Genomic DNA, 26,740 nt, shown 5'->3' on the forward strand with positions numbered 1-26,740 from the left:
TGTTTGCCAACCTTGACTGTGTGTGCCGTCCACAACTTCCACACACACACACACACACACGCACACGCACAAGTGCGCGCGCGCGCGGTGGTGATCCGTAACACGCACACAGGAAGGCCAGGGAGGTGTTGTCTGGGCTGGAGACAATGTAACTCTTCTGTGTAATGCAATGGAGGACCTTCATTAAGAGGAATGTACTTTCATCCAGAAAAACAAAAAACAATATTATGAATATATTAAAAGAAACATGTTTACTTTGACCAGGGGTCAGAGCAACCTTCATGAGAGAGAATGTTGATCAGTAATATTTGCATATTTAATGAGAAACAGTTGTGTGAGTGGAACCCTGATTCAAAGTGACATTAACATTTTCCAAGACAGAAGACATTGTTGGGCCAGGAAGGCTGATGTAGTCCATGATGCCACCGCTGACCTTTAATCACCTTTTCCACCTATTCAATCTTCCTGTTGTGGAGAAGATCTGCATAGAAGGCGTTTCTGCAAGTTAGTTAATGGGAATACTTGCGTATTTGTAGAATAACAGCTGTGTGAGTTACTAAACAGTCCGTCGGGGTGTCATCAACATTTACCAAGAGAGAAGGTTTTCTCCGCTCTGGCCACCCGGGTGCATTCATCAGGACAGGAGCGAAACTGTCCCGGGAGAAAGAAAATTAGAATTTAAAAAATAAAATTTGAGGGTTGCTTGGTGAAATGTCACATAATGCTGATGGTCAGGTTGCCAAGATTGCACCTCAGTGTGAACTTGAACCAGCAACCTTGAGGTTAACAGCCATACATGGTACTCAAGGACAGCGAGCATCATCGTTCACAATAACGTAGTCATATCCTTGACCTATTCATTTTGAATTTCATGACAGCAACAGCAGTTTGGTTGGTGGTAGCCCACATATTGCACGGGTGGTGTTCCTGGGTGGGCTCCAACCTCCATCCTTCCAACCAAACGCGCCACAGAAAAACCCTGACATAAAAGTGGGCGTTGTCTCTTTGTGCAGGTAATACTCGGTATTGGTTGCATTTATATAATTATGAACCTATTAACAGGAGATCACCACCTCACTGAACCCCAGGGGGAGCTCAAACCCTTTAGGACGGCAGCCGAACATACTCACCAATTGCGTTTGCATGGGCTCCTTGTGCAGGTGATGCTCATTGTTTTTCACAATAAAATAATGTCCTCAACATATTCCTTATTATGAGGGTAGCAGCAACTAGCAAACGTTAAGGTACACAGCAAGGGAAATACACTGCCATCCAAATAAAATTATGTTAAATTATTACAATTTGCATATTTGAGGAGATACCTGGTCAAAGCAACAGATTTGTTAGAATGTTCATCATTAATATTTGCATATTTAATGACAAACATCTGCATGCGTTCCAAATCCACACTTCTCGTCACCCAGGACGAGGAGTCAAAATGTCCCAGAACAACAACCAGTTTAAAAAGTTCACTCTGGGTTGAATGATCAAAAACGCTAAGGTCACTTTGAATCAGGGTTTTGTAACTCGTGCAGCTATTTGTCATCAAATATGCAAATATTACTGATGAACTCTTCTCTTACGTTAATGTGGCTTTGACTGGCGTCCAACCTGACCACGTATCTCTTCAGATACGCAGATGTAATCATTTCTTGTTTAATTGTACCATCACCAGATGTTATTTGTTTTGAATGACTATATGTGTATTTCATGAGCGGCTCTAAAACTGAAAATGAGCCGGTGCCAGTGGGCCTACGTGCCGTCCCTCACATGAGGGCCTTAAAATCCTGGCCTTAAAATCCTGCTGATCTTCGGCGTCGACTTGAAATAATTCACGTCCAAGCCCGTCAGGTTTTTTGCATACAAGCTCAAGGAATTTCTCATTAGGTTAGCGGTGACAACGTAATCTGTTTCCACTAGTCTTCATTGCAGCCGGTAATTATAGGGTATATGGGGCATCAGTGGGACACCGTAATCTGTGACCAATCGAAATGGGTGACTGCCACATATTCAGACAGCTGCTGTCACAAATGGTGACCCGTTTGTTGCTGGCTCTGTGATGATCCCACACAGAATACCTTTGTCCAAATAAAGGTGAGGGCACGGTAAATCACCTAAAACCATTCGGTTCATGTTTGACTGACTCATTGTGCAGGTACAGTGTGGTCACATATTCCGAGGGCTGCCGTCAGGAATTGTGACCTCTACGGATAGACTGTGCAGGCCTATCCCAAAAGAACGTCAAGATGAGGTCATGCAACCATCCCTTATACAGTACATGCACGCACAAATAAACACCTTTTTAGAAAATGTTAGTTTATGGTTTATTTCAGAAACTGCAGTGATCAAAAACGGTTGTTTCTAAAACTTAATTTGAAAAAAATTATATGTAAGTGTTATTTTCTTAACTTATCGTCAAAGGTTAAAAGGAATTGATGACAAAAACATAACCACAGTTTGAGAAATAGAGGCGTTCTGGACAATATACCTGCAGGAAATGTGCAACAGCGCCCTCTGCGGTCACACCTTTCAATGGTCACAGATGAACACCGATTATCTATAAATTATCTGTATACATGAAAATATGATCCATACAAATGATCATCTATGAGTAATATAGTGATAAAATAAAATCATAATAATAATAATAATAATGTTCCGAAGGTTTTTACTCTTGTGCACCAGCAGGCATGTGCCACTAGCGGCGCTGTTCTGAAACATCCTAACCGACTTCGACCTCGCCTTTCCGGAAGTGTTTGTCAAAAGGACCAATCAGAGTCCCGCGAGTGCGGAGAATTGTTTATCGCGAGACTTCCGCTCTTCCTTCTTCCTTTTCGTTCTGAGTCCAAGATGGTAGGTAGAGCCACGGCAATTCGTAGACCGTACCATGTCGCCTATCCACGGCCATCCTGTCTTTAAGGAGACCGAATCTTCTCAGAACTTGCCGGTTTTAACGCTCAAAGCGTTGTCCTTTGCAACCGGGAAGAGATTTTGTCCCATTTAGGCCTGCGCTGCATGCTACCATAACCCCATTGACGTCGGCAACATTGTTCACAAGACAAGCCAGTTCATAGCCAGTAGTGAATCCTGTATATAACGCATAATGTTCGGCCCGATATGGTAACGTCATATAATGCGAACTTATCATTATTTGTGACGTGGCGGCGTTCCTAACTCGGCAGTGAACTAAAGTCAAAGCTATGCTATCGCTAACGCCGAGCGTCAACGTGTGAACTCGCCCGGCACGACCAGCTAGCGTCGTTTCAGACCAAATGTTTATTACAAGATGATACGTTCAAGCTGAATGACGCCCCGCGTTGTTCCCCGTGTTTTGGGCTGTAAACACGGCGGGTGGCCGTGAGTTTAAGTGATAAGTCATTGCTGAAGTGATGACATCCAGTGTCAGAGCTTTGGGGGGGACAAAAAAAGCGCTGTAGTAACGTGGTTTTGGTTTGTGTATCTGACTTGATCCTGTGTTTTTAGGGAGTCGACATCAGACACAACAAGGACCGTAAGGTGCACCGAAAGGAGCCCAAGAGCCAAGATATCTACCTGAGGCTCCTGGTCAAGGTAAGACTCCACTTATGTATATAGCTGGAATGTATGTCCTTATTCGTTAAACCTCAAATAATCAAATGACATATTTAGGGATTCCTCAGCCGCCGTCTCACTGTACCGCTGTCTCCTCATAGTTGTACAGGTTCCTGGCCCGTCGCTCCAATGCTCCCTTCAACAAAGTGGTCCTGAGGAGGCTCTTTATGAGCAAGACCAACAGGCCTCCCATCTCAATCTCCCGTCTGGTCAGTGTCTTATTCCTCTCTATGCAATGTACCTTTTAAATACCTCCTATCTAAAGTTATTGCATTGCTTTTTTACAGTCCAGCATTTTTTTCTTTATCTCGTACTCATCAGAATTTCATCGTGGACCAGTCTCAAATGATTCATGGAAATTGGGATTCATTCGTAGTTTGACATGAATCAAAGATATTGGGGGAAAAAATGAGTAATTTGTATTTTGATTGCTTATAACAGTCCCACAGGGTTGACTTTAAAAGCTATTTTGTCTTTATCACTCAGCCCAATCTATATTATACGCTCTTGCTTATTGATGATACAGTTGGGTTTTAGCGCGCTCAAAAGTGCAACTGCTCCTACTATATTATGACTGTTACATTTTGTCTCAATGCAATTTATTAATATTCAAGAGGTTTATTCGTCACATACATTTTCATACTTTCATACATTTTATATGTTGTAATATTATAAGAAAAAAAAGGGAAGGCTTTGTCTATATGATAAAACGTTTTCAAATGCTGATCAAAGTCTTCAAAAGTGCCAAGATGGAAAATGGAGGAGATTTGAGGAAAGGAAATTTAAATCTCAGTGTGTAGGTGTCAGAATTGCCTTTTGTCTATTGCTTATCTGATTATAATCAATTTCCTTACTGTTTAGATCCGCAAAATGAGACTGTCTGGCCGTGAGAACAGGACTGCAGTGGTTGTGGGAACCGTGACTGATGATGTCAGGATTCAAGACATCCCCAAGCTCAAGGTATAAGGTTTTTATATTTTGTCATCATTTGGGAATTTGTCTAATTGGTTAAATAATCATTAAATACATTTGCAAAGGGTAGTTGACAGTTCAAATTGAAGCATGCTGGTTTAATAATGCTCAATTTAGTGTACTAAAAGGAAAAAGGTGGATCGATTCAATTATGTATTTTAACTCAAGTGCTGGCTTGTCGACATATTTCTAGTTAATTCAGAATTTTAATTCCGAATGTTTTATCCTCTAGATTTGTGCTTTGAGGGTTACTGATAGAGCCCGCAGCAGGATCCTGAAGGCAGGTGGTCAGGTCATGACTTTCGACCAGCTGGCTTTGGCTGCCCCCAAAGGACAGGGAACTGTGCTGCTGTCAGGTGAATATCCAAATGTTCTGTGGTATTGCCAAATTGGCAATCACAAGGTTTTTACTGTGCGTAGTATTAATGCTGGATATATTTACAGAATTCTCCATTCGAGTAGTGCTCAAAATGGCTAAAATAAAACTATCAGGGGGGCTTTGTCTTAAAATAATTTGAAACATTTTGAGGGAGAATTAATTTTACTGTGACGCAATTTTCTTTGCTGTTACGTGGTATGCTGTCAAGTTATAAATTCTTTGTGATAGCTTTTTTTATTCTTAAAATGTAATCTTCCATATTTTTTTTTTTTATCTCCGATCCCCATTGTTGTCCATTGCTTTTGCAACAGTCTCAGAAGCATACATCTGACTAAAACATGTAACTTTGAAATTTCACATGAACCTAAATCCAAAAAATGATACTGTAGTACACAATAGGCTATGAATGATTGGGGGAAATGGACTAGTTTTCACTAAACAATTAAGTGGCTCCCGGCTTTGTTTATGGTCTCAACAACACACAGGCATGTGCTCATGTAAAGCAGTAATTATTAGGAATTGTCAAGAGAGCCTTTTCCCCCTTTTCTTTAATTTATTAGTTGTTTGGGTTTATTTCTGGTACTTTATTTTAACCATGCATCTGATAATGGACTGTATTGGTGCAACTTCACTCCTAGATTGGCAGCCTTATCTGTTCAGATTTTCATCCTTTATATCACATTTTTACAGGACGCCGCAAGGCCAGGGAAGTGTACAGGCACTTTGGAAAAGCCCCTGGAACCCCTCACAGCCACACAAAGTATGTGACTGTTATAGCTTGTCATTTTATTCACCAGATTTCTCAGATTTTAAAATATTTTGGTCCCAATTAGAGTTCTATAACTTAACTTTTTTTTATTACCTCCTCCCTATTATATTAAAAATACATTTTGTCCTTGATTTTAAATTAGGTTTCAGAATTGTATTGTGGTGTTTTTATCTCAATAGGACGAAATGTTTTAATTGTGACGCACGTTAACATTGTGAATGTGTAATTAAAAAAACAAATCTATCTCTCCTCGTCTTCTCCAGGCCCTACATCCGCTCCAAGGGCAGGAAGTTCGAGAGGGCCCGTGGTCGCAGAGCCAGCCGTGGCTACAAGAACTAGATGTTGTTTGTTTCCTGTGCGATCTGATTCAAATAAAGATTGGTCATACAAAACGACCCGGTGCTCTTGAGTTCTTCGTTTGTCTCTAACAGCTCGCGGTCTCTGTGAAGAGATAGAATTGACAGCGTCGGGAAGAGAAACGGAGCCTCCGCGTTGTTTCATTGTGTTTCACGCTGTCATAAAGGCCGCATGTGACGGGGAAAACATTTCCCCATTGGTGCGTCGGCCGAGCGGGGCGCTGATTGGAGGACGTCTGCGGGTGTTCCGCTACTTCCTCCGCCGCCACTTCCTGGACCTCACGAGAGCTCCCGACAGCCAAGCGCGAGGCGGCCGCGGTCCGTCGCCGGGGAAGCGAAATGAGGTAAACGGCGCTCACGCCCGCTCGTGCACCGCGACCGAGCCGCGCCGGCGGAACCTCGTCATTACTCACCGGGCCCCGAGGCTTTGTGTGCTTTTTTTTTTTTTTGTCTTTTTTAAACGCGGTCGGAGCGCGGCTCAACCACCGCGGAACTCGCCGTTTTCAGGCGTCGTGACGCAATTGATCTGCTTGGAGCTCTTCGGGGTCAACGAGCGGGTGATCGGGGCTTTGTTTACAACGCGTTTTGTCCCCCGTTACGGCGCGCTGCCCGGTGGCGATAACCGCCGTAGATGCCGCTAGCTTGCTGTGAGCCGCCCCCGATGTTAACGCGCTGTCCGTCCGCGCGAGTTTGCGATAAGTTTCCCGGGTGCCGTGAAAACGTTTTCTGCCTCGAAGGAAGTGAACGGAGGCAGCGCCGCCGAGTTGGATCTGTTGTTCGAGTGCCTGCTGGATCGGTTGCTATGCTAGCTGTCAATAAGCTAACCTAGTAGTGTAAGGTCCCGGAGTGAAGCGGGTTTCATATTGGGCGTGCCATATTCAGCTTTATTCAACATTTCAGTGCGGAACTAAACGTGGTTTTCCCACTTGTTTACGCGTTCAACTCAGATCTGAAACATTTCCCGGACAAAAGTTGTGGGGTTATTAGAGGGCGAACATCAAGCCCGTATGTCCAGCCTCCAATATGGAACTGACTTGCATGCGTCACGTAAGGTGGTTGCCAGGTCAGCTGTAACGTAACGCGTTACCACCTTGGTGAAGTTAAACTCACTACTTTTAAGTGACTCTTCTCACTCAAGCCGAGATGGGTCATCGCCAGAACTGCTTCCAAGCTATTTCTGTGTCAGTTGAAAAGCTTTCTAAAATGTTCCTTTAGTCACTCAATACGCTTATTGTGTAGGGGGCCCAAATTAGCCTGCTCATAGTAATACCAAGTGTCCCCACCCAACATTTCAAGGATGCAGGGGGCAACAATGGCTTAGTGTGGTTTTGTTTCCCATTAATCAGACCTGGACATCGGTCAACTATTGATCTTTGTCTGAGCTGCCGCTTGCATAACATTCTCCGGTTATTGTAGTACCTTGGTTAAATTTAACTGCAGTCCCAACAGAGATACTAGTTTATGGCTGGGATGTGAAAATCCTATAATGTCCTATAGGCTTCAACCTGCAGTATGATTCAGGCCCAATTTTTTTTCTAAATCTGTAAACTGGAATTATATCTGAATCAAACTCTACAGTAATTTCATGGAATTACTGTGGTTAGTTCTAACTATTTCATGATGTTTGACACAAGAAAATCGGCCTCTTGTTTTAAAAGATACCTTATTCTTGGCTTTCTTATCAAAAATCCAACAAAGTATGTATAATCTCAATTTTGGTACAGAGATTGCGAAAAGGATTATGTCTCCAAGCTCGGTACAAAAGGTTTAATGTGGAGGGGGGGAAGATTTTGTAATTTTATTGTGCAACATTCTAACCAAATGGCCAAGCAAGGCAAATTGAGGATGTGTGTCATAGTGCGATTTGTGAGCATAAGGTGTAATACATCTTGCATTCTCTTTGTCTTGTTTGTGTACTTTGCATGACTTCCACTTGTCATAACAAAAACTCTTACTGACATTCTTTTGCAGCAAGTACATATGTCTAGGAATTAAAGATGTTATTTAAGTTATTATTGCACGCTTCAATTAATTATTTGGTATCGCTTTCACTATTGTATAAAGAAATGCAGCCACATGGTTACTTCAGTTTGATTATTGAGGGTTTGTCGTTTATGTTTCTCTTGTCTTCTGATCAGGCACACACATCTTTGGGTGGGAACATGACGCTCAACATGAGGAACACACTACAATGACATAAACCTTGGACGCCACCAGAGCTGACTGTTAGTGTTTTGTTTGTCCTTTTTTGTTTTTGTCATTTTTACTCCTTTTTTTGTTCCCCACCCTTGAGTGTCCAGCAAAGGTGACGCAGGGATATTTGTTTGGATAAGACTACTGTGGGACAGACACTACTGTGCGGTGGCCGGGCCAGTCACTCATCTCTTTCCTCTGCAGTTTATCAAGGACAGAAAGATAAAATCCCCATGGAAATAAGTCTTTGCACTTAAATAGACTGCACATATCAACTTGTTGTGGCATTATACATTTTTGACCAGCACTTCACTGAATATTCTGGCCACAGTTATTTGATTAAAATGACTGGACTGTCCTTGTCTGAACAAGGAGCATTTGTGTTTAGTCAGAAATGATCAATACAAATTAGTTTTGTTCCTTTGTTATTTAAATTGTTATTGATGTTCAGTAGCTGTTCTTAAGCTGCACTATGTGTATCACAATAGGCAGTTTTGAAATATATATTTTATATATTTTTGTACTTCTACAATCTTTGCATAAAAACACTCATCTCTAATGACACTCATCTCTAATGACCCCTGTGTAATGAGTGGAAACTGTTCAATATTTTCTAGTCTGGATTTTTCATTTGACAGTGCTAAGAAACTGTAGAAGCTGGACAGCACCTTCATTTAAATTGAACAGATGGGAGCTTTATACATTTATAATAATGACAGGCCTTTAAAATGTCATTGATACTCTACACAAAAGCGCCTTCAAACTGGTAGCTGCTCTTTCTTTTCTCTCTAATTGAGAAGTACTTCTGAAACAGACAACCAGATTGAAAGTTCCATTAGTCCCAAAGATTTGGTGGCTTTTTCTCTTGGTAGTTAAGCACTGAAGAAGAATGTTTTTGCAGATATGTGATGGATAAAATGTTGAGGTTCTGGGTTCCCATATCAAAGTGGTGCCTATCTCCGTCCTCCAATTATATAACCTCCAAATGTATAAAACACAAGCCGTCCATTTTTTAGAGGAACACTTCCTGCAATATAGCGCTTTTGTTTTTTCATTACCTTGCCTACTGAACCTAGTGACTCAAAGCAGCGAGGATGCGATCTCCAGAGCCTCTTGTGCCATCACCGGCCGAAGCCCTCCTCCATGGACAGTTTGCGAGCTGGGGATCGGGCAGTAACAGCAACAGTAACAGCTGCCCAAACAGCCCTGGTGGTCCGGGGGGGCTCTCACCAGTGGCCTCCACCACCCCGGCTCTGGCCTCTAACTACGCCCTGACCCTCACACACACACACATACACGTCCAGCGCCTGTCCCCGCGACCTGGAAAAGAAGCCCGTCTCCTCCTGCCGCTGTCAGAGCTGGTGGGCTGCAGCTGCCCCCGTGCCCCGGCACCACCCCTCCTGGTGCTGTACTGGTACCCTCCAGGCAAGCGGCGGAAGGGGGTTTCTCGCCGCCGGCAGGTGAGGGCCTACCTGGCGGAGAGCCGGCCCGAGTCCGAGAGGTGGTCCGCCGCTGTCCAGTGCCTGCTCAGGGGGGTGTTAGTCACCGCTGACACAGGTGAGTGGCTCTGGTGCGTGATGGTCAAGTTTGTGTAATTGTTGATGTCAACATAAGTTTTGCCTTTAAGCTGCCTCCGATGATTTACCAATGATCCCTGGATAATATTCCCAATTTAGCATTTTCAACTGAGAACAAGTGGAATGTAGTAAACAGTTGTTTGCCGTATCACAAGAGAGGGAGTTCCATTATAGTGTAGGCTATATCAGCATGGCTGTGTTTGCGTTTCAGGCCGAATACCAAAAGATAATCAGTCACTTGATATACTCTCTAATAATACGGTCTTCAGTGATATTTCCTCTAGGATTTCAGTAGTTAACAAAAGTTTTCAGTGTGCTGAGCAAAATAAAGAAAATTCAAATCTGCAGACTGACAAGCTAGTAAAGCCTCTCTGTTGTGTTTGTACATGGACAGTAATGAAAGGCCTCTTGTAATGAGCCTCAGTAGGATTTGTTTATGGCGTAATGTAAGGCAGACAGGTTTCCTTTTGTCACGCTTGGCTGCAAAAATTGTATAAACTTATTGTGGCAAGTGCGCGAAACGTATTCAATCTTTTTTTTTTTTTTTTTTTTTTTTTTCCACTATTTGATGCACTGAGACATGATTTAGACATATGCTAGCAATTCAATGGTACTAGGAATGGTATCAGATTTTGAAATATAATATTGATTTTTAGTCTGAAATGTTATTCTAGTAATGCCTGATTATAACACCCAAACATTCTTTCTATGAAGAAAATACTCTTATAAATAATCACACAATTGAGATCAATGATCTTTTCTCCTTTTTTTTGTTTGTCACAATTGAAGTTTAGAGGTACTGTGATTTTTAATTCCGGGAATTTCTCTTGCAATATGTTGGTTTTTTTTTTTGTTTTTTTTTAATATAATGAGTGCATTCCTTTCAGAGTTGGTCGAATATTAAGTATCTCTCTGTTTGCTTATCTGTGCTGCACGCACGGTCTGTATCAGTCTGTGTTTAATGTAGAGACAGCGAGCGATGGCTCAGCTAGCTAACAAAGTAAATAGCACAATCAAGGTTCAGCCTCAGTTTTAGCTCTTTGTGTTTTACGCATTTTCCACAATGCGTTCTGTTCTTGAATCACACACTGCTTGCACATCCACCTTCTAAATCCCTCCACTATCAACTTTTGGTCTCTCATGTAATTCCTCTGCTTTATCTTCCTTTCCCCATTCTTCACAGATCACACACCATTGTGTCCTTTCCTCCACCGTTGATACAGAGGTCTATGTCATTCTTTTTTTTTTTTCTCTTCCCAATCATGTCTCTTTCCTTTGTCGCCCCCTTATCATCCCTGTCAGACCCAATCTACTTGTCTCTTATCATGCCTCATTTGTAATCTGTTGCATTGTTATTGTTCATTATTCTTGTGTTTACACACCATGCTTTTCAAATCTCTTGGTCACCACTTCCATATTTAATTTCCTTAAAGTTTCAATCACTCGATCCCTCTTTTGTAGATAGATATTAGAATACTGGTTAGATGGGCTTTGTAGTGTAGTGGTTTTATTAACGCTGGGTGAGATGTAGGTTGTGGTGTAACCCTTGCTTCATTGATAGTACCTTGTAGTAAAGGATATTGAAGTTCAATACTTATTTTTTTACAATTATTATTATTTTTGGAAGCAACCAATTGCCATGATATTTCTAAGTGTGGAAGAATTATTTGCCGAAATTATGTACGCAATTAGTTTCTGTTCATCGTCAGTGTTTGGCTGTCTGACATGTCCTAAAGTCAGGAAAAGCCAACTACTTAAGGGTCCAGGTTCCCTTGTGTGTTTTTCGTGGACTACAAAATTGCATAAAGGCTGGTTTCATTTCACGAGACTGGATGCCTTTTAACAAGCTGTGCACTAAAAATAAAATACGTTCAAAGACCAATACATGACCTTTAAACTAGCGATGGCACCAATCTTTTTGTGCAGTTTGGGCATGGTAAGTGATCTGTAAAGAGGGTTCACTTACACTAAGGGCAGCTTCTCACAATTTCAAAAAAAGGAGGTTGTGTATATACCATCTCTTCACTCAGCCTGTATGACCAGTCTATTGAAAAAATATTTCGGGAGTCTACTTTGTTTTCACATTCAGGATTTTGAGTGCATTAGTTTTCCTTCAATTCGTATACTTTTTAAGCATTGCCTCACCCTCTAATTTGCAGTAGTATGTTGAAGTAAAATAAAGAGTCTTGAATAATTTTTTGCACTCAAATTCTAATGTTGGGGACGACTGAAAAATGATCACTTAGATCGCATACCAGTTTGTTTACTTGGTGTGTTAGTGAGTGGCTTTTATGATTTACCATTTCTTGTCCTTCCTCTTTAGAATTTTCAAGAAGTCTGCTACCTCGTCCACGGCGGCTACTGTTATTGGTCAACCCCTTCAGCGGGAGAGGCCAAGCGATGCAATGGTGTCAGACCCACATCCTGCCAATGATCCGAGAGGCGAACATCAGCTATAACCTAATACAAACAGGTAACAACTAGACAACCATTCTGTAAATCTAGTGTTAAGGTATGTTTGCTTATTTTTTTTTAAGCTCATCCCCAGCCATTGAAATGCTGTCTTCCATGATCTAGAGTCCCACAGACAACATTTTCACCAATTGCTCCATCGTTGCGAGTTTGACTTGTGTGTCAACGTTTCAGTCAACTCATACAACCAAAGCAGCTTTAGGAAAACCATGATAACTGTCCTCATCAATGAAGGGAAGTTCTCTGTACAGCCAGAAATTGATGTTGTCACAAAACATTATTTGAGCATCTTATCAACAGTTATAATTCCTTTAGATTTGCACTGCAACATTGTATTTGTCCAATTTTGCTTGCAGTAAAGCTTTGTCCTACTTGCAGAACTGCAAATGAGTTTGTTTATCGTGCTTTCTGGAGGCTGCAATGACTGCCCCCTTAAGCTCGCTGGAGTTAATGATGAACATTACATTACATTACATTACATTTCATTTAGCAGACGCTTTTTATCCAAAGCGACTTACAATTGTTCAAACACCGACGGACGCAGCCATCAGGAGCAATTAGGGGTTAAGTGTCTTGCCCAAGGACACTACAGCATGCTAGCAGGAGGAGCCTGGGATCGAACCAGCAACCTTTAGATCACTGAACAATAACTGAAGTGTGTGTGTGTGTGTGTGTGTGTGTGTGTGTGTGTGTGTGTGTGTGTGTGTGTGTGTGTGTGTGTGTGTGTGTGTGTGTGTGTGTGTTGAAATGCTTATTTTAAATAAACGTCTTGAAGCCTAACTAATGTGTGCTTTTACCTGTTTCCTGCAGAGCGTCAGAACCATGCCAGGGAGCTTCTCAGAGAGATATCGCTCCCAGAGTGGGATGGCATCATTATTGTCTCTGGAGACGGCCTGTTGCATGAGGTGTGTATTGCAGTATGTTTTACTTAATTAGGTGGTTAGAGATTGCTTGTTTGTATGTTTCTCCCAATGTGCTTCTTGCCCTGCAGGTAATTAATGGCTTGATGGAGCGTCCTGACTGGGAACAAGCAATAAAGATGCCAGTGGGCATTTTGCCCTGTGGCTCTGGAAATGCGCTGGCCGGCTCGATAAACCACCACGCAGGGTGAGTGTGTCTCTGTCTCCCTCTCTACGGGTCAGAGTTAGGATGTGTCCATCTCAAGTGAGTCATTTCTGCCAGATCACTGGGAATTTCTCAACCGGCTGTAAATTACTTTGTGGATCTTGATAAGCATGTTCTAATCAAGGCTGACCTTAGGACTTTATTGGTCCACTTTATATGATAAGATACGTCTTGTATAAGTTGATAAGACCACATACCAAAACCAACCACACTTTTATTCTCCTTCAAAATGCTCTGTCTTTTCCCCTCTCTAATTACAACTTTAGCGTGTAACTTTTTTCTCCTGCTCCATTTATGTGCTGTTAAGTGCCAGTGTTTTTTAAAACAGAAGATAGTGGATGAGCAGCTTTTCCAGTTAGCTGAAAGCTAACGAAACTGTGCCATGACCGTTATCAAGCGCAGATATCTGAATCGGTCTGGCTTGACCTGTTTTCTCTGAATGTTGAAAGTTGCTTATCTCTCCCGCCTCTCCCTCAGATATGACATGTGCCTTAGGGAACCACTCCTCCTGAACTGCTGCTTCCTACTCTGTCGGGGTGGGGTCCGTCCCATGGACCTGGTGTCCGTGACAACCAGCCCTGCGCCCTCTCACAATAGCCGTGCTGCTGGTCCCAGAAGACTCTTCTCTTTCCTCTCTGTTGCATGGGGCTTTGTGTCCGATGTGGACATTGAGAGCGAGAGGTGTGTGTCTTGAAAGAAGCTGTCTTGATTATTTAGGAAAGATTACAAAGGCATGTCCCTCATTCTGTACCATCCCAGTATAAAACAACCTATTTTTAAAACATAACTTAAAAACTCATGCTGCTGAACTTCTCCCCTCTCTCAGGTATCGTGGTTTAGGTTCCGCTCGCTTCACCCTGGGCACCCTGGTGCGCATAGCATCTCTCCGCTCCTACAAGGGTCGTCTCTCCTACCTCCCTCCCTCCATCGTCCCCCAGTCGCCAGATGGCGCTCTGCCTCCGCCCAGGAGACCCCTCACCAGAAGCATAACAGAGGGCCTGGAGGGCTTCTGTAGGACACCGATCCACCGCACCTGCTCTGACATGGGCATCAACGAACAGAGAAGCCTGCGTGAGGGTGAGAGGGAAAGGGAGATGGAGAGGCAGAGAGAACGGGAAAGGAGAAGGGAGAGAGCCAGAGGAGGAGGAACAGGTGTGGTGAGGGCAAGCAGCCTGGCAGAGGATAGGGAAAGAGAGGGGGAGGCTGAGATGGAAAAAGAGGAAGGGAGGTCTGGTGAAGATTGGGATCGGTCGGGGACAAATTCTAAATCCAATGAAAAGGATGAATGTATCATGGAAAGGGATGAAAGGGTCACAGGGAACAAGGAGGAAAGGGACAACGAAGAAGGAGTAGAACAAGACTGTACTGAGATGGAGGAGGAAGAGGGAGGCAGAGGTGACGAGGGCCATGGCTCCGTGGAAGGTGTAACGCAAGCGAGAGAGGTTGCGGAGCACGACGGGGTAGATATGGGGCGAGAGGTGGACGAGGAGGTGCAGGGTTGTTTCAGCTACCCAGACAACCTTCAGCCAGCTCGGCAGGCATTGAGAAAGAACTCTGCACCTTCCAGCCAGATAGCAAGCGCCCTCTTCACCCAGCCACTCAAGCAGGAGGCTGACTCAGATTCTGGGACGTCTTATGGGGTAGAAGACATGGATCTGAACGGCACTTACTTCCAGAGAGAAGCTTACCCGCTGGACATAACCACCCGTGAACGAGCCTTGACCATCTCTTCCCCCTTTCGCCACTCCCCCTTCTCCTACAAGCCCAAGCCGCTGGACCAGAATCAGAACACCTCCAGGCCTAGACCCCTCTCTCTCCTCCAGCATTCCCACTCAAACTCCCTGCCTCCCAAGCTCCCCTCCCTATCCCTTTCTCTCTCCCCCACGCCCCCTTCTTCACCGTCATGTGCCTCCCCCCACTCCTCGTCTTATCTCGCCCCTCGTCCGAACACGCCGGGCTCCACGTCCCCCTCGCCCTCTTTCCGCACGCCGTCCTCCTCTTTCAACTTTGATATCGCAGAGCCAGCTGGACCCTTTAAGCACCGTCACTTTATCTCGTCGCCGTTGAGTTCCCCGAGGGATGACCTGCTGCCCCCCCTGGACCAGCCCCTTCCCACCAGGGACTGGGTCACCATCGAGGGAGACTTTGTCCTGGTCCTAGCCCTCTACCAGTCACACCTGGGGGCTGACCTCCATGCCGCCCCCCAGGCGAGGTTTGACGACGGGCTTATCCACCTGACTTTTGTGCGGGCAGGCATCTCCAGAGCCACGCTGCTCCGGCTGTTCTTCGCCATGGAAAGAGGAACCCACCACTCCCTCAGTTCACCATATGTGAGCCATGTTTCCTGCAGAGCCTTCAGACTGCAGCCATTGTCCACGCGGGGAACCCTGACTGTGGATGGAGAGCTGGTGCCCTACGGTCCACTTCAAGCACAGGTCAGAAAGGACGCAGCGGCTCCTTTATGCCCGATGTGTTTTTCACATAGAGCTATGATCCCAAATCGCTGGCAGTTTAATGGCGAGAACACTGCATTACTTTTGCGAGGGTTAGGGGATGTGATTGCGTTTATCTACCTTTTTTAATATTGTACTTTATGTCTGTTCACTACATGGTATTAAACCATATAACATCATCAGCAAGTTATATCAACGGGATGTCTTGGGGTGCGTGTTTTGGAAAAACGTATACACAGAAGGCTTTTAAATATCCAAACTAGTTGGTAGTATATAATTTGATAGGACTGAAATTTAAAGCCATAATACGCTACTGCTCTGGGCTTTCTACAAATATGAAGGCTGGTGGCTCTATGGTTTAATATTATATTTTAATATGCTTGAAAAAACGACGTATATAAGTGCATACTTTTTTTTTTCTATATGAACTGTTGGTAATTAACAAGCCTACCACTTGTTTTAATGTATTCTGTTTTTCAATCTTCCTCAGGTTCATCCCTCCATGGCCCGTCTCATTGTTGGTGACTCTGGAGAAAGGATTACCAGATTCTGACCAGCTATTGGTTGAGCTGATGGACCAATACAGCACTCTCCTGAATTATATAATCTCTGTTGCCATCTACAAGAGAAAGCTAAACTTTAAGCGAAAGGGATCACCCACCGAGCCACACGCAGAATATGACTGAAGGGATTAATAGCATATTTTTAAAAATGGATGAAAAAAGCGCGTCATTGCACAGATGTTGGATTCTGCCCAGATTATTGTGAGAAGCGTGAAAAAGGCTTAGCCTGATCTGATAATAAAGAAGAAAATAAGTGAATGTTTCTGGAATTGTTTGGCCGATAGTGCATGTGTTTGTATACATTCTTGTATGCATGCATGCAGAGAAGCACTACTTGATTTTTGCCTTATGTTTAGATGAAAATAAATCTGAATCAAAGCTGGATACTTGCAGGAGGTTTATTAGAACACATTCCGATTATTTGGGCCGTGACCCTGGAACAAATGCACCCTCCCCCATCATAAATCTTCATCTAAACCATCCGTCCTTGCATTGAATGCCATATTATCCACTGGACTGTACAGTTGCTGTGACTTTTCCCTTTCTTGCAAAATCTTCTTACTCACAAATCTGAGTATGAATCAGTGTCCGTCCAATACACAAAAGCAAAACTGTGTGTACCACGTGAAAATACCAGAGTCTCTGCACCATTGTTTCTCACACGCTATTCACCAATATGCATCACAGGAAAGCGGGGGTTGGGGATAACTATGCCCTGAATACATTTTTCTCATGGGAATGCAGACTAATTTAGAGCTGTAAATGGTCACGCTGTTCAGTGTGTATCACAGCAGTGCGATCAAACCAATTTGTTGGATGATGACGATTATTAGAGACTTAATGTCTGTCTGTTTTGTCAATGCAAATGGATGCATGAGTCTTACGAATACTTTTTTTTTTCCCCCAAACATACTGAGCAAAAGAATTTCCCAACAAATCAAATTTATTTGTCACTGCTTTAGGTTGATCATTTAAATGTACAGTAATAGCGCACGTCCTCCACCACTATTTTTGAGGTTCAGAAATGATCATGTGATACTTTTTTAGTCAGTATAATCCAAAGCCTTTAAGAAACTATGTTGGTAAATAAGGTCAAATCAGATATATTAACCATTTCAACTTTGATCAACACAGAAACTGCTACACTTAATTAGCATTTTAGAAAGACAGAAGCGTAATGATGACCGAAAACGCTTTAAAGGCCACTTGAAAGGCCCAAAGATGTTGGTGTTTGGATTTTCGCAATTACACTCGGGACTTGCTTATTGAAAACAAAGATAGAGAAAAGGTGCAAAAATGTAAACTTTCTAATGATAGATTTATTCTTATACGGTGTACCATACATTGTAAAGTTAGAAAATATTTTAAAGATTGGTTTCACAGAGAAGACGTCTCTCTCCCAAGAGATCAACTAATTGAGTAGTAACATGTTAAATCAATGGAAAAAGGAAATCTAGGAAGACTTTTAAATATTATACTAATTATATATGATGAGTTGTCAACATGTAGACTTTTCATCAAAAAGGTAACCAATTGGAGAGTAACAATGAATTCAAATCAGAAAATAAATCTAATTGTACTTTGAAATATTAAATAAATGGTGGACATTTTTAGGATTGCCATGGTTACTGCCTATATACTTAGTTTGAAATAGGATAAATCAATAATTACTGTGTGCAGACTTCCTGGTCAAGTGCAAACACACTGCATGTGTTGGCTATGCCTGAACAAATCAATGCCTTGGTACTCTTTGCCTGTGTATGTCAGCTCTCAACTGTCACTTCCAAGTCCTGGAAAGAGGTTATTCTCATAAAAAAACAAAACATGAGAATTATGGATCCAGGCGGGTTTTATTACAGAATAGAATAATCTATAATTGTTGACTGTTTACTCGCGATGTCAAGAAATTGGTTATGACATATGAAATCTACTGAACATTGTGTTGTGTGTGGCCATAGTTTGGTCCATGATGTTTGAGACCAATTTATTATGACTATGTTTGGGTGCAACCCTCCAGTCTATCATGCCAGTAAAATGTATTGTCTGTTGTTGACTGCCTGTAATGCATTTGTAATTATTCACTAAAATGACATATAAACACACACACACACACACAATGTATATTTATATAAAAAAAGCTGTATATGATGTACAGTTCATAGTTTTATTTGGTTTTAAATAAATGTAACTTGAAAGTTTGTCTGATGAGAATCATTTGAAGCGCTTTCACTCAGTTGTGTGCGTGGCTGGCGTCCTGTTGCCCATAGCAACAGGAATGCGTCAGGTGACATTTTGGAAGCGTTAAAAGACATTGCATTTCTTTTGTTTGTATTCATTGCTATTGTTTTACTGCCTTGTGCATAATAATTGACTCCATGCATTTTTTTTTTTGGAGTGGGATTCTGAAATACTTTGAAGGATCTATTAATAACTCAACAGTTTGGAGAACTACAACTGAAATGGTAAAAGTCCGTTTTTATGCAGGGCTTCCTGACCGGAAGCCGTTTCGCGCAGACGTCCCGGGGCCCGACGTCACTTCCGGTGTCGCCACCTTCTTTGTCTTCGGCCCTGGCAGCGATCGCGCAGGACTGTTGTCTATTTATTTCCCTGTATTCGAGCGGATATATTCACATATATATCCATATATTTCCGCTGTTGAATGACAGTCGACTCTGAAATATTTATGCCTAAAAGCAAAGCGCCAAAAATGGATGACCTGGACTACAGTGAGTGTTCCCAACAGGCTATCGCTAGCTACATGAGCTAACTAGCCCTGTCGATTGAGGCTTTAACGTGCTTTATTTGCACAGCTAACGCTAGCTAAACCCCGCCGTGCAGCAGGAAGCCTGAGGAGAAAGTTAATAATTCAAGCCTTTGTTTATGCCAATTTAATCACGTTGCTATATATTACGTTGAACTTAAACACCTTGTGTTGCGATAACCGTGTTAGCTAGCATAGTTAAATGACCTAAAGAAGACTCGGCGTTTATTGTTTCAAAGAAATCCTCGAAGCTGTCGTTTTGAGAATATTCCCGTGAATAATAATTGAAATAAACTGGTAAACTTTCCACTAAACACATCAAACTAAAACAGCAAATTCTAGGCAGCTTGTGCATGTAATCCATCAGACTGTGGGCGTGGTTGGTGTTATTGTTTGTGTACTGGAGTGCAGCTGTCGCTGGTGGGACATTTAGGATCTTTGTTCTTGTCCCTCAAGCTAGTGACTTGTTGTTAGTAACTTGCAGTTTTTTTTTTGATTAATGAGAAAATAATCGAAATCACAAAGAATATATACATGAGAAAAATATAAGCAAACTATATATGTGTATGTAAATGTGTGTACAGTATGTAGGGTATGTAGGGTATGTATATACAGTGTCCAACAGGGAAATACGGGGTGAGATGGAATATTGTGTTAATATATACTGGTTATTTGCTGATTATGAATATTCTTTATAATTGTTTTTGTATAAAGGTGTTATATCTGTACAGTGTCCTATCTTAGGTATGCTATTTGTACCATACCCAGATAAAATAAGTTGTCACAATATTGTTTGAGGCGATGCTCCATAATGAGGTGTGTGTGTGTGTGTGTGTGTGTGTGTGTGTGTGTGTGTTTGTGTGTATGTGTGTGTTTTTGTGTGTGTGTATACACACACACACACAAACAAAACTCACAATCTAACATTCAAGTCACAGATTGTTTCAGCTGTGTGATGCCTTCCCAAATCTGTGCTCAACTTGTCGGCTCTCAGCTTATTGTCACAGCTGTGTCAATGGTCCTGGTGAAGGCTGTAGATGTATTCAGCCTGCAAATGGTCTATTTATCTTTGACTGAATAGACTATATGGGAGCATTTTGCTCCAGTCAATTCAACGACTAGAGCGGAAATGCAGCAAGAAATGAAATAATGCAAATAGGAAAAAATAACCTTGCCTTTTCCATGCTTCTATTTTTTTTAATAGTTTTATTGATATTGTAATAACAATATAAATGTTCCCAAAATACTGTGCTTGCTGCATTTATAAATGCTTTAAATCACATTATGTCAAATAGAAATGTATTTATCTAATTTTACTAAATTTGTTTCACCTGTAGTTTTAATGTTATCATCCTTCTCCTCTTCAAGTCCCAGTAGACCTGAGCCCAGAGGAGCGCTCTGAGCTAGAAGACATCCGCAGGCGGAAGGGAGCCCTGCTGCAGGAGATCCAGAGGCTCCGAGAGGAGCTGAGAGAGGCCATCTTGGAGGTGGAGGGACTAGAGACTAGCACAGAGGGCAGGTAAGAGGAAAATTAACTGTGTTGACTGCCGTGCCTTTCAGGGCAATTAGGCTGTACTTTCAAACATCTTCAATATTGTGAGGGCTCTTAAGAGACAAACATATATTCATGATTTTTTTTAAATAATTTTATTATCTTTCTTACTCCATTTTTTCCACTTAATGCAGTAAAACTCTACAAAAAAACAGACACGTAGCAATGGGAAGGAAGAAATTCAACATGGACCCTAAAAAGGTAAAACTGTTCAACATCTGGTCAATTCTGCACAGGTATTTAGTTGGCCTTGTTTGGTTACTTTTCTTTTTAATCCTGGTTTGTAGGGAATATTGTTCCTGGTGGAGAATGAGTTGCTCAGACACACCGCAGAGGACATTGCTCAGTTTCTTTACAAAGGAGAGGGCCTCAACAAGACGGCTATAGGAGACTACCTTGGAGAGAGGTGCCTTGCTTAGACTTTAACTCCCCTTTACACACACACACACACACACACACACACACACACACACACACACACACACACACACACACACACACACACACACACACACACACACACACACACACACCATGTATCTCTGTAGCCAAACTCATGCTTTTGTGTCACTCCTGCAGGGATGACTTCAACATCAAAGTGCTGCAGGCTTTTGTTGATCTCCATGAGTTCACTGACCTCAACCTAGTCCAGGCCCTCAGGTAAGCAGCATTATCTTAAACTCTTCCTGTATTATATTGGTATTTAGTATTATAGTGTTCTTTATTAAGTAAGCTAACAAAGAAAGAGATGTGCTTTTTAAGATAAGATGAGCAGATTACATAACACTTGATTGATCCCTGGGTGTTAATTCAGGTGTTACAAGTTAACAGGAAGCAGCACTTTTGCAGCTGACTAATGCCTCTTTTCAACTGCACAAAAACCCACCAAAAACCCTCCTAACATTCTGTCCCGGGACAAATTAGAAAATAGACACGCAAATTTTCGTCCATTCACTGGCGCTATGCGACGCATGTTGAAGTTCCGGCCGTTGGCCCGTAAATACCCAGGAATATCCGTGTATCATTCGATCATTTCATATCCGATTTAGAATCCAAAATAAGGTTATTGACTTTTTCCCGCATGCGGGACCATGAAATGTTTTGTGTGGGGACCACTCCGTGGGAACCGCGGTGGACAAACCCCCACGTTCCCCGCCGGGCTATGAGTCAGCACCACCCCAAGCTGGTCTCCGAACCGGGGTAGTGTCTCCGTTCCCTGCCACCAAAAGACTGGGGAGCATCTGGCACTGCCGATGCGGACATGGGTACTCCATGCTGCTTCTATTATTTTATTCAACACACTGTAACCATGACACGCCCCTTTTCAGCTGTGTTCATGATGTCGAGTGTGACACACCAGGAAAAAAAAAAAAAGAAAGGCATACTTACGGGCAATAGGAACAGTGTCAAACGGTTATTTTATTTATTTATTTATTTTATAAGGGCAAGGAATTGTGTATACACGCTCATTTTGGTGGAAAACTGTAAATGTAGGAAAATCTGGTATTTTTTAACCTAGATCTTGTTTTTCAGTCGTTAGGTGTCAACCTCAGACATTGTTATCACTGGTATCACTGTCTTTTACATTGATCCAATTATTGAGAGAAAAGATTTTGCCGACTATGGCGCACCAAGCTGCAATATATAGTGATAATACAATTTTTTTTAAGAAGTGAAGATGTGTATTGTAGACACAAGGCTTTTGTTGTTGTTGGCTTAAACCCAATTCTGTACCTGTTTACTTGCAGGCAGTTCCTATGGAGTTTCCGCCTGCCTGGTGAAGCCCAGAAGATTGACAGGATGATGGAGGCCTTTGCACAAAGATACTGCCACTGTAATCCCGGCGTCTTCCAGAGCACCGGTACACACACGCACACATACACACACACACACACACGCACACATACACACACACACACACACACACACACACACACACACACACACACACACACACACACACACACACACACACACACACACGGTGCATTTCAGGTGCTGAACAGTAGTAAGAATTGCATTATTGAGCTGTGTCCTTCCTCTGTTCCCAGACACGTGCTATGTGCTGTCATTTGCTATCATCATGTTGAACACCAGCCTGCACAACCCGAATGTGAGGGATAAGCCCGGAGTAGATCGATTCATCTCAATGAACCGGGGCATTAATGAAGGAGGAGATCTGCCAGAGGAGCTGCTTAGAGTAAGTGAGCATCCGTCTTGGAGACAGACCATCCGCACAGTGGGCAACCCTTTTTAAAGTGAAAACTTGTGTTTCTGTTGTTTCTCTTGTAGAATCTCTATGAAAGTATTAAAAACGAGCCCTTCAAAATCCCTGAGGATGATGGCAATGACCTGACACACACCTTCTTCAATCCTGACAGAGAGGGCTGGCTTCTCAAACTAGGTGAGATGACATCCATAGGGTCATTTCATGGCAGGAAGTTGCTACTGCTTAAGTTAACTGGTTTTGGTTGAACATTAACCTCATCTAACCAAATGGCTTTGCCCCAGTTTTGTGTCACACTGAGGGGGGGGGGTCGTGTACTAATACTGACCTATAACTTAACGCTGGGGCCAGGGAATACACAGTGTGCAGCTGCACCCTTTTCTTTTCTAAGGCTTTATTCTGTGAGGTGATTCCCTCCTGTCTCTAAAGTTTACAATTAAGATCATAATTCACTGCTCAGAAGGTCTTTAGTCTCCTAAATGTTTTTCCAGCAAATCAATCATGTCTCCAAAAGGCCACTGTAGATACTGAACCAGAGAGAAGTCGAATAAAATTGCTTTCTTGCATCATGGCAGTTTAAAGACCGGAGCGTCTTCTCTTGCATGGCGGGGCCTGTATTTCGTTTGTCACTAATCATCTCCCTCCCTCCCTCCCTCCCTCCCTCCTTCCTTCCCTTCCTCTCCTCCTTCTCTCCCACTCTCTGTCTGACCATCGTCTCTTTCAAATCCTCTGGTCCCTGTTGTCTCTGCTTCCTCTGCGAACTTCCTCCCCACATTCTGCTGCCGCTGCTTGTTTCTCAGGAGGTATGTACTGTGTTTGGCCTCATCACCTGCAAATTGTTCTGTGAATTGATTATCTTATGCTGTCCTTGTTACACATCGCTGAATGGGATCCTGGGCAAATGTGCCTCTCATGCGTAGATATGGTGGTGTTCTTCTGTTTTAGGGGGACGGGTGAAAACCTGGAAACGGCGATGGTTCATCCTAACAGACAATTGCCTCTATTACTTTGAATACACCACAGTAAGACTTTGTTTTTATATGCCATTTTTTGTGCATGAGATGCTGCAACAGTTTGTGACAGCGACTGGTGTTTTGGGTCTCAAGTAGGCCAAGGTCATCTGAAAGATGTGCTTATTTGAATGTCGGTACACCTAAACTCCTCTAGCAGAGAAAATCCCCCTTAAAGATCCTGAAGTTTTTCACTCTTTAGAGGCAGGTGGGAACAATAACTGTTGACTCCACCCCCACTCACTCCGCCACTTGACTACCTGTCATTATTAGAGGGTTAAAATGTGAAGAGTATAAAAAAATTACATGTGAAAAATATATGATACTCTCCCTAAGTATGTTATTTATTTATTTTTCGTGAATTAAAAGTGTGTGTGTGTGTGTGTGTGTGTGCGTGTGCGCATGGTAAAAAAAAAAAAAATAGTGTGTGTGATTTATTATTATTTTTTTACCATGTGAAGAAGACCTGGTGTTGTCAGGTTCATTTATAACGTTATTTTTATCACAAACGGTTTCATATTCTGACATCACACAGAATATGGGAGGATTATCTTGATTTGCATGTGTTCATCAAAGCAACCATAAGATCACTGTTCACGCTGTTGTTCCAAGTCGACTCCAAAACTCAGTTTTTGAATTAAGTTGAGAGATTAGGGGGGAAAAAATAGAGGAACATACGCACAATTGGAGGAAAATATCATGCATTTTGAATGTCCGACAGCTCACCACTAACTTTGTAGTGCTGTCTCGTCAATGGAAACAAAACATTTTGTCATAGTTTTTATTTTTCAAAGATCTATTTGCAAAGCTACAAAGCAGGAAGTGTTGTGGCAGACGATAGTACTGTGAATCGCTTATGTTGTTCTGTCAAACTTCCATTCATCGTGGATGAACACAAACATGCATGCGTTTTGTTTATGGGAGGGGTTTCAATCCCAAACTCTGGAACAACAGCCAGTGAAACCAAAGATGCGAATCAATCTTCGAAAACATTGTTGTTATATTGAGTGGGTTCTTCAACATTTAAACTTTTGTAATATGAAAAAAAACATGAAAAACACATTAAGAAAACAAAACTTTCGTGTTGATTTGCGGAACATTGCCGACTTGGTCGACCCTTCACCAGACGCTGTCACATTGAAATCGCTTGTGTTGAAGTTGCAAGAAAACTCTTGATCACTATGTTGCATGATTAGTGTTTTTGCTTCGATGCCTCCTCAGGATAAAGAGCCACGAGGCATCATTCCTTTGGAGAACCTCAGCATCCGTGAGGTAGAAGATCCCAGGAAACCGGTAAACCTGCGTTACTTTTTTTTTTTTAGGAGGAGGGGGGGCGGGTGCACCTGGAAGTTGATATTTATCAAAGGGTTCCTCACTTTCCTCCCCTCAGAACTGCTTTGAGCTTTATATCCCCAACAATCGCGGTCAGCTGATCAAGGCGTGCAAGACGGAGGCGGACGGACGGGTGGTGGAAGGGAACCACATGGTGTACCGCATCTCTGCGCCCACCCCGGAGGAGAAGGATGAATGGATCCACAGCATCAAGTACACTGCTTTTGTTTGTTTGTTTACCGATACCTGCCATGCATCCTGGAGATCAAGCATCCGCTGATACTGAGTGGCGAGCAGTCACTTATAGTGTCGAACTTGTACACCGTTAGTTTGGGGTCAATAGAACACAATGATAGACAAGAAATCCAGGGCATGTAGAAAGATAACAAACAGAGAATAAAGCCATTTTTAAAGGAAAACTCAACACGGGTGACTGGCATCAAAAAGTAAAGTTTAGTTGAAATAACACCGGCATTTTCCTGAAACGTCGGGCATGATTCTTCTGACTTGTTGATATCATCATTTTGTATTTTGGATGTTCTTTGATACTTACACTCTTATTTTACCCTGTTCTCTGACTGATGTCTGGTATCAGTGAATCCCTAAAATGTGAGCATTATTTCCCCTTCCAAAAGGAAATACATTTAACATTGTCTTTTATATTTTTTGATAATGCACCCGCAAGCCGGCTCATGTTGAAGTGGTTCATGTGCATCTTGTTGCGGAATTGGCCGCTGCACTTGAAACGTATGCTGTGCGCACTCAAATTTTCCAACAGGGTTTATTCAACCTCGCTTCTTATATCTTGTCCTTTGCTTCGTCCTCCACAGTTCTGCCGTCAGCGTGGACCCTTTCTACGAAATGCTCGCCGCCAGGAAGAAACGTATATCCCTGAAGAAGAAAGAGGAGCAACCTTAGATGTTTTCCGTCCTTCACCCTCTCCCTCCTGCTCCTTCTCATTTCTAATTCCAACATGGAGAACATTTTTTTTTTTTTTTTTTTTGGTTGGTATCCGCTCCACTGCCTTCTAATTTGTCAGCTGATACCCCTCCCACCCCTTCCTCACCAACCCATCTCCCTTCTGATGTGAGGACAACTCGCTATCCTGTTTATAAGACTCGCCGCCTCATTCGGAGTAATGAACTCCTCCGCTGCGGTCTCTTCCTCTTCCTCCTCCTTCTCTTCCTCGGTTCGTATCCTGCTGCTGCGACACACCAAGCTGAAAGAACAGTAAGAGCATGCAGTTCACTTCCTCCTTTCACCGCGTTCCCCTCTTGGTTTACATCACGGTGGGCTGTGTCTTATTCAGGGCAGCCGGCGGATAGAGTGCTCGTAAAATCACAATCTCCTTTCACATCGCCAGATTTCTCCTCTGAGTTTACAGAAAGTAATCTTTCTCCCTTCTGCT

General features: G+C 42.6%; 3 protein-coding genes across 3 annotated transcripts; all 3 read left to right on the forward strand.

Moving 5' to 3' along the window:
- The first annotated feature begins 3,420 nt into the window (after positions 1 to 3,420).
- On the forward strand, positions 3,421 to 6,106 carry rpl18 (ribosomal protein L18). Its single transcript, XM_080005409.1, has 6 exons — positions 3,421 to 3,570; positions 3,693 to 3,800; positions 4,453 to 4,551; positions 4,796 to 4,919; positions 5,633 to 5,702; positions 5,975 to 6,106. Exons 2-6 carry the CDS (start codon positions 3,759 to 3,761, stop codon positions 6,048 to 6,050), a joined length of 411 nt encoding a protein of 136 aa, XP_079861535.1. The 5' UTR covers positions 3,421 to 3,570; positions 3,693 to 3,758; the 3' UTR covers positions 6,051 to 6,106.
- A 253-nt stretch (positions 6,107 to 6,359) lies between these two features.
- On the forward strand, positions 6,360 to 16,889 carry sphk2 (sphingosine kinase 2). Its single transcript, XM_080005406.1, has 8 exons — positions 6,360 to 6,411; positions 8,206 to 9,817; positions 12,161 to 12,310; positions 13,120 to 13,214; positions 13,301 to 13,416; positions 13,912 to 14,115; positions 14,261 to 15,869; positions 16,378 to 16,889. Exons 2-8 carry the CDS (start codon positions 9,355 to 9,357, stop codon positions 16,438 to 16,440), a joined length of 2,700 nt encoding a protein of 899 aa, XP_079861532.1. The 5' UTR covers positions 6,360 to 6,411; positions 8,206 to 9,354; the 3' UTR covers positions 16,441 to 16,889.
- Positions 16,890 to 19,057: 2,168 nt separating this feature from the next.
- Positions 19,058 to 26,407, forward strand: cyth2 (cytohesin 2). Its single transcript, XM_080005414.1, has 12 exons — positions 19,058 to 19,176; positions 20,580 to 20,730; positions 20,898 to 20,964; positions 21,051 to 21,169; positions 21,343 to 21,423; positions 22,512 to 22,624; positions 22,815 to 22,963; positions 23,056 to 23,167; positions 23,936 to 24,012; positions 25,222 to 25,293; positions 25,391 to 25,545; positions 26,163 to 26,407. The coding sequence occupies exons 1-12, from the start codon at positions 19,110 to 19,112 to the stop codon at positions 26,248 to 26,250; spliced, it is 1,251 nt and encodes a 416-aa protein (XP_079861540.1). The 5' UTR covers positions 19,058 to 19,109; the 3' UTR covers positions 26,251 to 26,407.
- Positions 26,408 to 26,740: the final 333 nt, after the last annotated feature.

This window comes from Zeus faber, assembly GCF_960531495.2.
Source record: "Zeus faber genome assembly, chromosome: 8".
NCBI lineage: Eukaryota > Metazoa > Chordata > Actinopteri > Zeiformes > Zeidae > Zeus > Zeus faber.